This window comes from Crinia signifera, chromosome 11 (genome assembly GCF_055691185.1).
Source record: "Crinia signifera chromosome 11, ASM5569118v1, whole genome shotgun sequence".
NCBI lineage: Eukaryota > Metazoa > Chordata > Amphibia > Anura > Myobatrachidae > Crinia > Crinia signifera.
Genome location: NC_139227.1, coordinates 116,108,987 through 116,123,242, shown reverse-complemented (window position 1 = coordinate 116,123,242; position 14,256 = coordinate 116,108,987). Strand labels below are relative to the sequence as shown.

The 14,256-nt window shown below is 45.3% G+C and overlaps 1 protein-coding gene across 3 annotated transcripts in view; it reads left to right on the top strand.

Annotated features, from left to right (window-relative positions):
- AGBL2 (AGBL carboxypeptidase 2) overlaps window positions 1-14,256 on the top strand; it is a 30,660-nt gene that overhangs the window by 3,250 nt on the left and 13,154 nt on the right. For 2 of the 3 annotated variants that reach the window (XM_083164346.1, XM_083164347.1), the window contains exons 4-10: window positions 1,753-1,878; window positions 4,541-4,729; window positions 6,001-6,108; window positions 6,727-6,877; window positions 7,936-8,718; window positions 12,565-12,724; window positions 12,962-13,088. In XM_083164346.1, the coding sequence (XP_083020472.1) occupies window positions 1,753-1,878; window positions 4,541-4,729; window positions 6,001-6,108; window positions 6,727-6,877; window positions 7,936-8,718; window positions 12,565-12,724; window positions 12,962-13,088 (1,644 nt within the window). The remainder of the gene's footprint in view (window positions 1-1,752; window positions 1,879-4,540; window positions 4,730-6,000; window positions 6,109-6,726; window positions 6,878-7,935; window positions 8,719-12,564; window positions 12,725-12,961; window positions 13,089-14,256) is intronic. The other variant, XM_083164348.1, reaches the window with a different exon arrangement.

Sequence of the window (14,256 nt, the reverse complement as noted above, 5' to 3'; positions counted from 1 at the left end):
TAAGATCATATTGGGGGGCATTTATGGGAACAGGTGGCTATGTACAAAAGCTGCTGTAACCCATAGCGATTGGTGCTATATTTATTTATTTATTTCCATTTTATCATCTGTAATTAAAACATTAATAAAGGAAGGGTGGTTGCGGGGGAGATATATTGAGGGGTGGTTCTGTACTGTGCACAAACAGACCACAGCATTACCGTATACAGGACACCAGGAGTGGGAGGGGCCTACCCCAAACTAACAGCCACGGACATGCTACCTCCAGGCCTGCTCTTTCATGTCCCTATAATAGGCTTCCCTGGTTCTTCTCCAGGTTCCATCTTCCAGGTGTTCCCTCTCACTGTACCGGGCACACCTTAGGGCAGTGATGGCTAACCTTGACACTCCAGCTGTTGTTCAACTACACATCCCAGGATGTGTAGTCCAACAACAGCTGGAGTGTCAAGGTTCGCCATCACTGCCTTATGCGGCCCTTGCTTCCCGACATCCCGCATTGCTGGTAGGAGCCTGGATACATGTGCCAGGAGAGATAAATAGAACAATAACTAAATGTGTGGTCTAGTATTGCGGTAAGACACAAGTAGTGAGTGACATGTAATGTTACCGGTAATTGGATAACGATTCTTCATTCATTATGACATATCCACTTGAAATAACAACAGAGCATATATTATACATGAGCATCTGTAAAAGAGCTGCTGACAGCGTTCATACATACATTACATGTACATGTCATTGTTACAGGGACTTACTGGAAGTGAAGGCATTTATGGTAATTGAAGGACATTGCTGGCCGCCTCGCTGTGGCTGATAACAGGGAGCATTAGCCTGCACTTTGCTGTCAGGAAGAACACGGAACAGATCAGGTTCTGTGCAGCTATAGACACACACACACACGATTATTAGCAGTTCTGATATATAGCTTTTATCGTACATTTACAGATTTAATACAGTGGTTTCTATATTCCGCTATCTAATCACAATTCTGTTTTTTGTTTATTACAGTATTTTAATATTATTAGTGTTATAAGGTGATAACATATTAGACAGGGAGGAGCTGATATAGAAGGGAACATGCACAGGGCTGCCATGTTCTGGCATGTGACATCACGCAGCCACCACAACCCGCCCCGCAGATGGTCCGGATACGCCCACTTAATGCAATATCACCTCCCTTTCAATGAATCAGAGATGGCCATCGTTGCCATTGCCATCGATGGTTGCCGGGAATGGCAATAGTGCAACTGGCCATTGATAGTGCTAAACTATGCAATGGATGACCATCAATAATTTTACCTATCGATGGTCATCCATCGTGTTTGACTGATTGGCCAATCAAAACACAGGGGCTGGTGTCGGGGGCGGAGCTATGCTCCGTGCCTCGGCACTTTGAAAAAAACAAGCAAAAAAAACGTCTGGTTCTCCCCCATCGATGGCAAAAGTATTCAACGTCGGCCATAAACCATTGATGATTTGGCTGTCTTCGCTCGGCGTGCTTCAGGCAAGATTCACTGTCCCCAATCAGAGTCCACGTGGATGGTAAAGGATGAAAAATCTCCTCCACCCCACAATAAACACCAGAAATTCATGTCCACCTTTTTCTAAGCCAACAATGGCCATGTCGACCCTTTGCTAGCTTTGACCTTGTGCATGTTGATCATATGGTGTCGAGCTATCGACCTGATACCCTTTAAACCAGGAGATATGTGGAATGATGATGAGGTACTGTACCTGCTTATATTTCTTTAGAGAATAAAGCAAAAGACGAAGACATCTTGCTGCAAGCAGCCCGACGGAACAGGCGATGGGGACACGTAGATTCTGAGAGCAATTCAGACCGGCTGTCCTCTGCGGATGACCAGAAGAAGCTCATTTGTACGTCGTCTCATCACAGAGTAAAGCTGTGTAGTCCTGCTGTGTTCCTATAAGCCCTCTTATATGGCATTTGTATTCATATTATGGTTATCTTACTACATTGTTGAACTCCTAGCGATATTACTTTCATTCCTGTTGCGATGAGTTATGAAACATGTTGCACTCTGTTACTTTCATTCCTGTTGCGACAGGGTAGGATACATGTTGAACTCATAGTCATAACTTATGAGTTATGACTATGTTACTTTCATTCCTGTTGCGACAGGGTAGGATACATGTTGAACTCCTAGCGATATTACTTTTATTGCTTTTGCGATGAGTTATGAAACATGTAGCACTCCTAGCTATATTACATTCATTCCTGTTGTGATGAGTTAGGATACATGTTGCACTCCTAGCTATATTACTTTCATTCCTGTTACGATGAGTTCTGATACGTTGCACTCCTAGCTATATTACTTTAATTCCTGTTGCGATGAGTTCGGATACATGTTGCACTCCTAGCTATATTACTTTCATTCATGTTGCGATGAGTTAGGATACATGTTGCACTCCTAGCTATATGACTTTCATTCCTGTTGTAATGAGTTATGATACATGTTGCAGTTAGGGATGGCCATCGTTGCCTTTGCCATCTATGGTTGCCATCGATGGCAAAAGTGCAACTGACCATCGATAGTGTATAACCATTCTATGGATGACCATCAATGTTTTTGCATATCGATGGTCATCCATTTTCTCTGATTGAGTGGCCTGTGGGCCAATCAAAATGTGGGGGCGGGGCTTCACGGGTGTCGGGGGCGGAGCTATGCTCTGTGTCCCGGCACTGTAGGGAAAAAAAAATACGAAACTATTCGTTTAAGCTTTACATCGATGTTGGGAAACCATCTGGTTCTCCCCCATCGATGGCAAAACTATTCGACATCGGCCATGAACCATCGATGATTTCTAATCATCGATGGTCGATGGCCATCCCTAGTTGCACTCCTAGCTATATTACTTTCATTCCTGTTGCGAAGTTAGAATACATGTTGCACTCCTAGCTATATTACTTTCATTCCTGTTGCAATGAGTTACGATACATGTTGCACTCCTAGCTATATTACTTTCATTCCTGTTGCGATGAGCTAGGATACAAGTTGAACTCCTAGCTATATTACTTTCATTCCATTTGCGAAGAGTTGGAATACATGTTGCACTCCTAGCTATATTACTTTCATTCCTGTTGCGATGAGATACATGCTGAACTCCTAGCTATATTACTTCTATTCCTGTTTTGCGATGAGTTAGAATACATGTTAAACTCCTAGCTATATTACTTTCATTCCTGTTGCGATGAGTTAGGATACATGTTGCACTCCTAGCTATATTACTTTCATTCCTGTTGCAATGAGTTACGATACATGTTGCACTCCTAGCTATATTACTTTCATTCCTGTTGCGATGAGTTAGGATACATATTCAATGCCTAGCTATATGACTTTCATTCCTGTTGCGATGAGTTAGGATACATGTTCAACTCCTAGCTATATTTCTTTCATTCCTGTTGCGATGAGTTAGAATACATGTTGCACTCCTAGCTATATTACTTTCATTCCTGTTGCGATGAGTTAGGATACATATTCAATGCCTAGCTATATGACTTTCATTCCTGTTGCGATGAGTTAGGATACATGTTCAACTCCTAGCTATATTTCTTTCATTCCTGTTGCGATGAGTTAGAATACATGTTGCACTCCTAGCTATATTACTTTCATTCCTGTTGCGATGAGATACATGCTGAACTCCTAGCTATATTACTTCTATTCCTGTTTTGCGATGAGTTAGAATACATGTTAAACTCCCAGCTATATTACTTTCCTTCCTGTTGCGATGAGTTAGGATACATGTTGCACTCCTAGCTATATTACTTTCATTGCTGTTGCGATGAGTTATGATAAATGTTGCACTCCTAGCTATATTACTTTCCTTCCTGTTGCGATGAGTTAGAATACATGTTGCACTCCTAGCTATATTACTTTCATTCCTGTTGCAATGAGTTACGATACATGTTGCACTCCTAGCTATATTACTTTCATTCCTGTTGCGATGAGTTAGGATACATATTCAACGCCTAGCTATATGACTTTTATTCCTGTTGTGATGAGTTAGAATACATGTTGAACTCCTAGCTATATTACTTTCATTCCTGTTGTGATGAGTTCTGATACATGTTGCACTCCTAGCTATATTACTTCTATTCCTGTTTCAGTGAGTTAGGATACATGTTCATTTTTTTCTAAAGTTGTTGCCATCATTTAGCTAACCGATGGGCGGTCCTCCTTGTGATCCCATTCAATATTTAACACCGCGAGCAGGATTGTGCTGCCCCTCACCTTTCAGGAGGCTCAAACCCAACTAGTTCTCTTCTAACAGAGCCAAGTAAAAACATTAGTTTAATGAAGAGAAGAGGCCATTTTGAGTCCTTCCGATCTGTGAGCTGCAGTTTAACACCGCTCCTCGAGGCTCTTGGCTTCAGAAAATCAGTAGGGCAGGAGACCAGCGAAAGGGACATTGTCTAGAACAAGACCACTCCTTGTAGATGCCTTGTAGATGTTCTAACTCATACATGTGCTCGCTGGGCTCTTCTGAAATAACACGCTTATTTCTTCCCCTCCACAAGACTCTCTGTTGCAGGAGAGTGCAGTGTTTAAAACCAGGCAGATTCTGTTTGATAACCAAAAGGGCCAGATCATCCCACGTCTCAGCGAACCCAGAGATTTGTTCTCCACATCCATAAAAAGCAACCTCTTGAGACCCCCTCGCTGGCCGACAGAATGTGAAGTCACTGCTGAAGAGATCAGTCACATTGGTAAGTACGAACCAGGTGGTTATTATGGTGGTGTTTCACCCAGCAACAGGCACAGTACGGACAAGGAGACAACGCGGCATGTGATAGTTGCTGGGTCCTCTGACTGCTCTCATCTCCCTATACTGGGCAGGTGATGACATGGGATGTCACAATTAGAAGCCATTATTTAACACAATGCTAATTAAGTATTTACATAAAGACAGCTGCATATTTGGGCATGATAATAAAAAGCCCCGCCCCTTGCGGCAAAATTCCGAGATTCACCACTCTATCGGGAGGGGGGCAGGGCCAATATGTTGCAATTCTAATGGAATTGGGTTATTTTGGGGCTCAGTAATATCCCCAGTCTCTTTCCTCAGGGGTGGTTCTGGGAACTCAACAGCCCCATGTGCTACAGTAATTAGGACCAATGGTTATCGGAATAATATGTATGTAGGTGGACATACATTACAGCTATATATATTGTTTCTGGTGTCATTGTTGGGACAACCATCCATTATAATTAGAGATGGGCAGGTTCTGATTTACTCTGATTTCAAAGCAGGATCTTATTGGCTATCCCAAATCACATGACAGTTGTTGATAGCCAATAAGATCCTGCTTTGAAATCAGAGTAAATCAGAGAAAATCAGAGCCTGCACATCTCTAATTATAATCAGTGTTCTACTGTTCTAATACAGCACTGCAGGGTTAGGAAACCGGTGGAATTGCAGCGGATGGGCACTACACATTTTAGCATGTGCCCATCGGCTGCAATTCCACTGTTTGAATGTTTTTAAAGCTAAACTGTGGCAAGGCATGCTGGGATGTGTAGTTCCACAGCTACAAGCCTGCAGAATTGGGGTGGATCCCTGGAGTTGGGTTGGTTAATAAATCTATGGGATCTGGTGGTTGGGTATGTTTGTGTAGCCAAGGAGACCACGGCCTTGTGCTACTTATTGTGTAGGTGGGAAGTTATGTCTTTGCATGTGTGAAATATGTAGGACCTGAGGGAAGATATACAGAGTGGAGATCATTCCCTGGACCAAAATCAATTAGCCACCACGCGGGAATGAGGGAGGCGACTTCAGTTGTGTGTCAGTCTCATCAAAGGGATAGCATACGATGAAGGTCCAAGGGTCTTTAATCATGGGACACATTAAATGTGTTAGAGTAATGGCTGATCCAATGGTTTCCACACTCGTCATAAGTAGATTTGTATTTTAATATATATTCTTATATTTCTATAACAAGTTGTGTATTGTTTGTTTATTTGTTTCATGATCACATAGAATGGGAGCCGTCCTATCCTGAGGTATTCTACAGACATACAGGGAAGGAACCAATGCCACAAGTTGTAACAGAAGGAGAGGGAAAATTGGTATATGAAATCAGCCCAGGTAACGCAACGTAATAGGGGTCATTGCTGCGGATTGTATTGTAGGGTGGGCAGACTGTGTGATCTAATGCTGAAAGGAGTAATGTAGTACGGATAGCCTGGACACTGATTGGATGAGACCAGTGACGCTCCAGAGGAGGGGCTACAGCCCAGGTAATGCAACGTAATAAGGGTCATTGCTGCGGATTGTATTGTAGGGTGGGCAGACTGTGTGATCTAATACTGAAAGGAGTAATGTATTACGGATAGCCTGGACACTGATTGGATGAGACTAGTGACGCTCCGGAGGAGGGGCTACAGCCCAGTTCAAAATTCAAATAGGGGAGAAACACCAGCTGCCAGTGAGTCAGTTTGGAATGGCAGTTGGTGACAGGTGGTGTGGCTTCCCTATTTTAATTTTAAACTGTGTTCCAGCCTCAAAATCTCTCTGATTCTACTTATTCATTGCCCGTTGCAGAAGATAATAGCAATAATCTGGTTGCTATGGACAACATCTTCACATTTAAAACCCCTCACTTAGTAAATAAACCCCCGCTTGTTTTGCGGTTTTGTCGTAGAAAAAGTTTCTTTAAACCCAATTGATGACCCTGATAGTAAATATGAGATATTGTGGTTGCAGCTTACAAGGGGTCCTGCTTCACTGGTTCCCGGACTGGTGGGCGCCGCTGTCTCAGTAGTATGCCCTATACAATGTTGGATGGGAAGAATAACAACGACTTGCAGTTCGAATCACGATTTGAAAGTGGGAATCTCCAAAAAGCTGTGAAAGTGTAAGTCGTTCTAAGCCGTCATCATACATGTAAATCCCTGTGCTTCTCCCCTGTCCCTACAGCACCAGGTACTTACAGAGTTTCTTTAATGAGTAAATGAATTTGGAACAGAAATTGTCCATATAATGGGAACCTTCAGGACCGGCGCCACCACTAGGCAGCTTTAGGCATTTGCCTAGGGCGCCGGCCACTGGAGGGCGGTACTGAGCCGCCAAGGAGAGCAGGTGCCATAGAAAGTTGGCAAGGATGGCAGCAGGGTGCAGGAGCAGGGAGCAGGTGAGCAATACAAACAGGTAGTACCACGGGAGGCGGGCAGGGGGGGGATTTGCCTGGGGCGGGGGTTCTTGCACCGGCCCTGGGAACCTTTTAATTCCTCTGGCCATTAAATCAAGAATGAGAATGCTGCCGCGCCACCCTGGTGAATGCACGCCCCCTGCTGGCTAGATCTCGTCGCTACTCTGTGAACTCGCAGGACGTCCGATTATCAATTGACTGGGCATGCGCACAAATCATATCGCGCATGCGCAGGCCCTTCTTGTGAAAAATATCCAGCATCTTTATTTTTCTCTGGCCGTACACAAGTTGATAGACAGACGGCTGGCCTTTGGTGGTGGCATCCCGATGGTTAATGGTTAGTGCCAGGGAAAACGCAGGTGTCCCAAAGGGTTTCAGGGGAAGGTGTGTGACGTCAGCTCTGGAGCCTGATTCTATCTCAGCCGCCAAGTAAGTCCTGGGCTACGCACAGACTGCGCATGGTGTCAAAATCCTTCAATGGTGAGTGGATGCGAAGGGATTTGTTATGTTTAAAATAAAGCGAGTGTGATGTCTATGGTCCTACTAGGAGGGGAAGTAAGACACAGAAGCAATACAGACAGCTTTCAATGACCTAATTCAACCTTGCAGGGCAGGAGAGGTGCCCCATTGGGAGCAGGAGCCCAGTGGCAGATGACTTCATTGCCTTCCATAGTTAGGCCCCTAATGCTGTCATTATTGTCACTAGACTGTAGCTATTGTCACTATACTTGTATTGTTACTGACGGTTAGTATTCTCTATCCAGGGGGATGTATGAATATGAGCTGACCTTGCGTACCGACCTGTACACCAGCAAGCATACTCAGTGGTTCTACTTCCAGGTGAAGAACACCAAGAAGTTGGTTCCGTACCGTTTCACTATCACTAACCTGATGAAGAGCAACAGCCTCTACAATACGGGTATGAAGCCTCTGATGTACTCTGAGCACGATGCCTCACTCAGGGGAGAAGGATGGAGAAGGGAAGGGAAAGACATCAAGTATTATCGGAGCTCCCGATCTCAGGACGGTGGCACTCTGTACCGCCTGACATGGACCTTTGAGTTCCCGCACGACAACGACACCTGTTACTTTGCCCATTGCTATCCATACACATACTCTGACCTGCACAGGGACCTCCAGAGGTGGACCCATGACCCCGCCTGCTCCCAGTACTGCAAGCTCCGGGCCCTGTGCAGGAGTTTGGCCGGTAACACTGTCTACTTGCTGACAGTCACTTCCCCATCCGTGAACCCTGCATCGGCGGTCAGTAAGAAGGTTGTGGTGGTGACTGCAAGAGTGCACCCGGGAGAGACCAACGGATCATGGATGATGAAGGGCTTCCTGGACTTTCTCCTCAGCGACTCTGCCGACGCCCAGCTACTGAGGGACACATTTATTTTTAAGGTGGTGCCCATGCTAAACCCTGATGGGGTGATTGTTGGGAACTACCGCTGCTCCCTGTCGGGGAGAGACCTGAACAGGAACTACAGGAGCATACTGAAAGACTCCTTCCCCTGTATTTGGTACACGCGGGCAATGATTAAAAGGTGAGAATGTGCTGAGTGTGGTCACATATGGGACACTTCCTACATGTATGTTATTAGACTAGTATGTGTTCAGCACCGTGCCGCAGTAACCACATCACATGTTCTAGGTCTTTGCCTCTGGAGGGTAAGTCCATCAAAATCAGAACTGTCTTCCAATAGGAGGTGGGCCTAAGGTCCGAAACAGGCTGTGGTTAGAAGTAAGGTACAGTGGGCCTGATTCAATCCTGATCGCATGGCAGTGAATTAGCAGCGTCCGACCCTCTATAGTGAACTCCTGCCTTGCGTATTAATGGGCACGCTGTGCGAATAGATGTGTACAGCCAGCGCAGCCCCGCGAATATGTCCAAAGCCACTCGTTACACACTTATTATCGATGGATTTTACCATTAGTCACCACGGATCCCAAGCACCGCAATGTCCAGGACTTACTCAGCGGCTGCTGTTTTGGGGACTGCGCATGTGCACGGTCTATTATGCACATGTGCATCCCACCTATGTGAATGGCTTCGGTGACTTGCGTAGTCACCAAGCTGTATGCAAGAATCACGGCTGGAATGGGGTTCGCCCAGCGTTCTATGGGTGTCCCCATGAAAATGCTGGCCATTCCCATGGGTTCGCGGGTGGGCCAATGTCTGGCAGGGATGGGCAGCTGATGCCCTCAACCCGCTCTGTCTTCATCCAGGCACACGCTACTAAAAGTCAGTTTGGTGGGCGGTGTCTCAGGCGCTCGGTAAGCTGCGATGTTCAGTTTACAGAGCAAATCTGAATCAGGCCCTAAATTGAGTATTTCAATGCGCCTGTATCTGCAAATGAAATGGAATGTTACTGTGTTTGTAGGAAAACACTGTAGTATAGCATTCAGTATGCAGATACAACTCTGCTCGCACACGGAATATAGGCATGCTCCACACAGAATATAGGCATGCTCCACACAGAATATAGGCATGCTCCACACGGAATATAGGCATGCTCCACACGGAATATAGGCATGCTCCACACGGAATATAGGCATGCTCCACACAGAATATAGGCATGCTCCACACAGAATATAGGCATGCTCCACACAGAATATAGGCATGCTCCACACGGAATATAGGCATGCTCCACACAGAATATAGGTATGCTCCACACAGAATATAGGCATGCTCCACACAGAATATAGGCATGCTCCACACGGAATATAGGCATGCTCCACACGGAATATAGGCATGCTCCACACAGAATATAGGCATGCTCCACACAGAATATAGGTATGCTCCACACAGAATATAGGCATGCTCCACACGGAATATAGGCATGCTCCACACGGAATATAGGCATGCTCCACACAGAATATAGGCATGCTTCACACGGAATATAGGCATGCTCCACACGGAATATAGGCATGCTCCACACAGAATATAGGCATGCTCCACACGGAATATAGGCATGCTTCACACGGAATATAGGCATGCTCCACACGGAATATAGGCATGCTCCACACGGAATATAGGCATGCTCCACACGGAATATAGGTATGCTCCACACAGAATATAGGCATGCTCCACACAGAATATAGGCATGCTCCACACAGAATATAGGCATGCTCCACACAGAATATAGGCATGCTCCACACGGAATATAGGCATGCTCCACACAGAATATAGGTATGCTCCACACGGAATATAGGTATGCTTCACACGGAATATAGGCATGCTCCACACGGAATATAGGCATGCTCCACACAGAATATAGGCATGCTTCACACAGAATATAGGCATGCTTCACACAGAATATAGGCATGCTCCACACAGAATATAGGCATGCTCCACACGGAATATAGGCATGCTCCACACAGAATATAGGTATGCTCCACACAGAATATAGGCATGCTCCACACAGAATATAGGCATGCTTCACACAGAATATAGGCATGCTCCACACAGAATATAGGCATGCTCCACACGGAATATAGGCATGCTCCACACAGAATATAGGTATGCTCCACACAGAATATAGGCATGCTCCACACAGAATATAGGCATGCTCCACACGGAATATAGGCATGCTCCACACGGAATATAGGCATGCTCCACACAGAATATAGGTATGCTCCACACAGAATATAGGCATGCTCCACACGGAATATAGGCATGCTCCACACGGAATATAGGCATGCTCCACACAGAATATAGGTATGCTCCACACAGAATATAGGCATGCTCCACACAGAATATAGGCATGCTCCACACGGAATATAGGCATGCTCCACACAGAATATAGGTATGCTTCACACGGAATATAGGCATGCTCCACAGAATATAGGCATGCTCGCACACAGAATATAGGAATGCTCCACACAGAATATATGCATGCTCCACACGGAATATAGGCATGCTCCACACAGAATATAGGTATGCTTCACACGGAATATAGGCATGCTCCACAGAATATAGGCATGCTCGCACACAGAATATAGGAATGCTCCACACAGAATATATGCATGCTCCACACGGAATATAGGCATGCTCCACACAGAATATAGGTATGCTTCACACGGAATATAGGCATGCTCCACACAGAATATAGGCATGCTCCACACAGAGTATAGGCATGCTCGCACACAGAATATAGGTATGCTTCACACGGAATATAGGCATGCTCGCACACAGAATATAGGTATGCTTCACACGGAATATAGGCATGCTCCACAGAATATAGGCATGCTCGCACACAGAATATAGGAATGCTCCACACAGAATATATGCATGCTCCACACGGAATATAGGCATGCTCCACACAGAATATAGGTATGCTTCACACGGAATATAGGCATGCTCCACACAGAATATAGGCATGCTCCACACAGAGTATAGGCATGCTCGCACACAGAATATAGGCATGCTCCACACAGAATATAGGCATGCTCGCACACAGAATATAGGTATGCTTCACACGGAATATAGGCATGCTCCACAGAATATAGGCATGCTCGCACACAGAATATAGGCATGCTCGCACACAGAATATAGGCATGCTCGCACACAGAATATAGGCATGCTCCACACAGAATATAGGCATGCTCGCACACAGAATATAGGCATGCTCGCACACAGAATATAGGCATGCTCGCACACAGAATATAGGCATGCTCCACACAGAATATAGGCATGCTCGCACACAGAATATAGGCATGCTCGCACACAGAATATAGGCATGCTCGCACACAGAATATAGGCATGCTAGCACACAGAATATAGGAATGCTCGCACACAGAGTATAGGAATGCTCGCACACAGAATATAGGCATGCTCCACACAGAATATAGGCATGCTCGCACACAGAATATAGGCATGCTCCACACAGAATATAGGCATGCTCGCACACAGAATATAGGCATGCTCGCACACAGAATATAGGCATGCTCGCACACAGAATATAGGCATGCTCGCACACAGAATATAGGAATGCTCGCACACAGAATATAGGCATGCTCCACACAGAATATAGGCATGCTCGCACACAGAATTTAGGAATGCTCGCACACAGAATATAGGCATGCTCCACACAGAATATAGGCATGCTCGCGCACAGAATATAGGCATGTTCGCGCACAGAATATAGGCATGCTCGCACACAGAATATAGGCATGCTCCACACAGAATATAGGCATGCTCCACACAGTTTATAGGCATGCTCGCACACAGAATATAGGCATGCTCGCACACAGACTATAGGCATGCTCGCACACAGAATATAGGCATGCTCCACACAGTATATAGACATGCTCCACACAGTATATAGGCATGCTGCATATTATTTTAACCTGCAGTGTAGGTGACCAGTGCTGTGTCTTCCACCCAACAGGATTTCTGCGGAACGTGAGGTTCTTCTCTACTGTGACTTTCACGGGCACAGTCGCAAAAACAACGTCTTTATGTATGGCTGCAACAGTAAGTGCCAGCCTGAGACCAAGCTACACGAGAGGATCTTCCCTCTGATGCTGAGCAAGAACGCCCCAGACAAGGTACCGCGATCCTAGATCACAGTAGAATAACCTGGTGCAGTCTATATATTATCAGGAAGAATACAGTAAATGGGACTACATAAAGGGAATGGTATCGTAGTGGTCTTATTTTTCTGTAGCTGGACGTTCGCTGGTCTGTCCTATTACATGTAGTGCGTGTATCGCTGCTCTGTATTCTTTATCTAGTATTTAGCTCTATGAAACCGATGTGATCATTAATGCGCACATTCTATTCAGTTCTATTTCAAGGGCTGCAAGTTTAAAGTACAGAAAGGTAAAGAAGGCACAGGCCGGATAGTCATGTGGAGGCATGGCATCAGGAACAGCTATACCATGGAATCTACGTTTGGTGGCTCCACATTAGGTGAGTGCTCCCCAACACTAGTCATTGGTGCCTGCTTATAGTGAGCATTCCGCTATTGCCGCGGTGCTGGCTCCTGGCTGTGTACACTAAGGTGTGATGTCAGATGTGATGTACACTCAGGTGTGATGCTCCCATACTCCAGGTGTGATGTACACTCAGGTGTGATACTCCCTTACTCCAAGGGTGATGTTCCCAAACTGGTTGTCCTGGCACCATGGAGTGCCTCAGAGCACTTGGAGGGGTATCCTGGGTTAGTGGCCCATGGCAAATTTAAATTATTTATGGTCAATGTAATAGGCAAAACCGGCGCTTGTAGTTTCCGTCATACAATAAGTTTTTCTGAATTGTGCAATAGGAGACTTTTATTCTAGAGGTGCTGTAAAAAATTCTGATACTATAGAGCATGGGTCTTCAAACTGTGGCCCTCCAGATGTTGTGAAACTACAAATCCCAGCATGCCTTGCCACAGTTTTGCTATAAGGGAGTGTTAAAACTGTGGCAAGGCATGCTGGGATTTGTAGTTTCACAACATCTGGAGGGCCACAGTTTGAAGACCCATGCATAGAACATTGTGATTTAAAAAAAAGTTTGCGAACCACTGGTTTAGGCAAAGCACCTCCCACCTAATATAACAGATTAGGCAAAGAACCTCCCACCTAATATAACAGATTAGAGGAAGCACCTCCCACCTAATGTAACAGATTAGAGGAAGCACCTCCCCCCTAATATAACAGATTAGAAGAAGCACCTCCCACCTAATATAACAGATTAGAGGAAGCACCTCCCACCTAATATAACAGATTAGAGGAAGCACCTCCCACCTAATATAACAGATTAGGCAAAGAACCTCCCACCTAATATAACAGATTAGAGGAAGCACCTCCCACCTAATATAACAGATTAGAGGAAGCACCTCCCACCTAATATAACAGATTAGAGGAAGCACCTCCCACCTAATATAACAGATTACAGGAAGCACCTCCCACCTAATATAACAGATTAGAGGAAGCACCTCCCACCTAATATAACAGATTAGAGGAAGCACCTCCCACCTAATGTAACAGATTAGAGGAAGCACCTCCCACCTAATGTAACAGATTAGAGGAAGCACCTCCCCCCTAATATAACAGATTAGAGGAAGCACCTCCCACCTAATATAACAGATTAG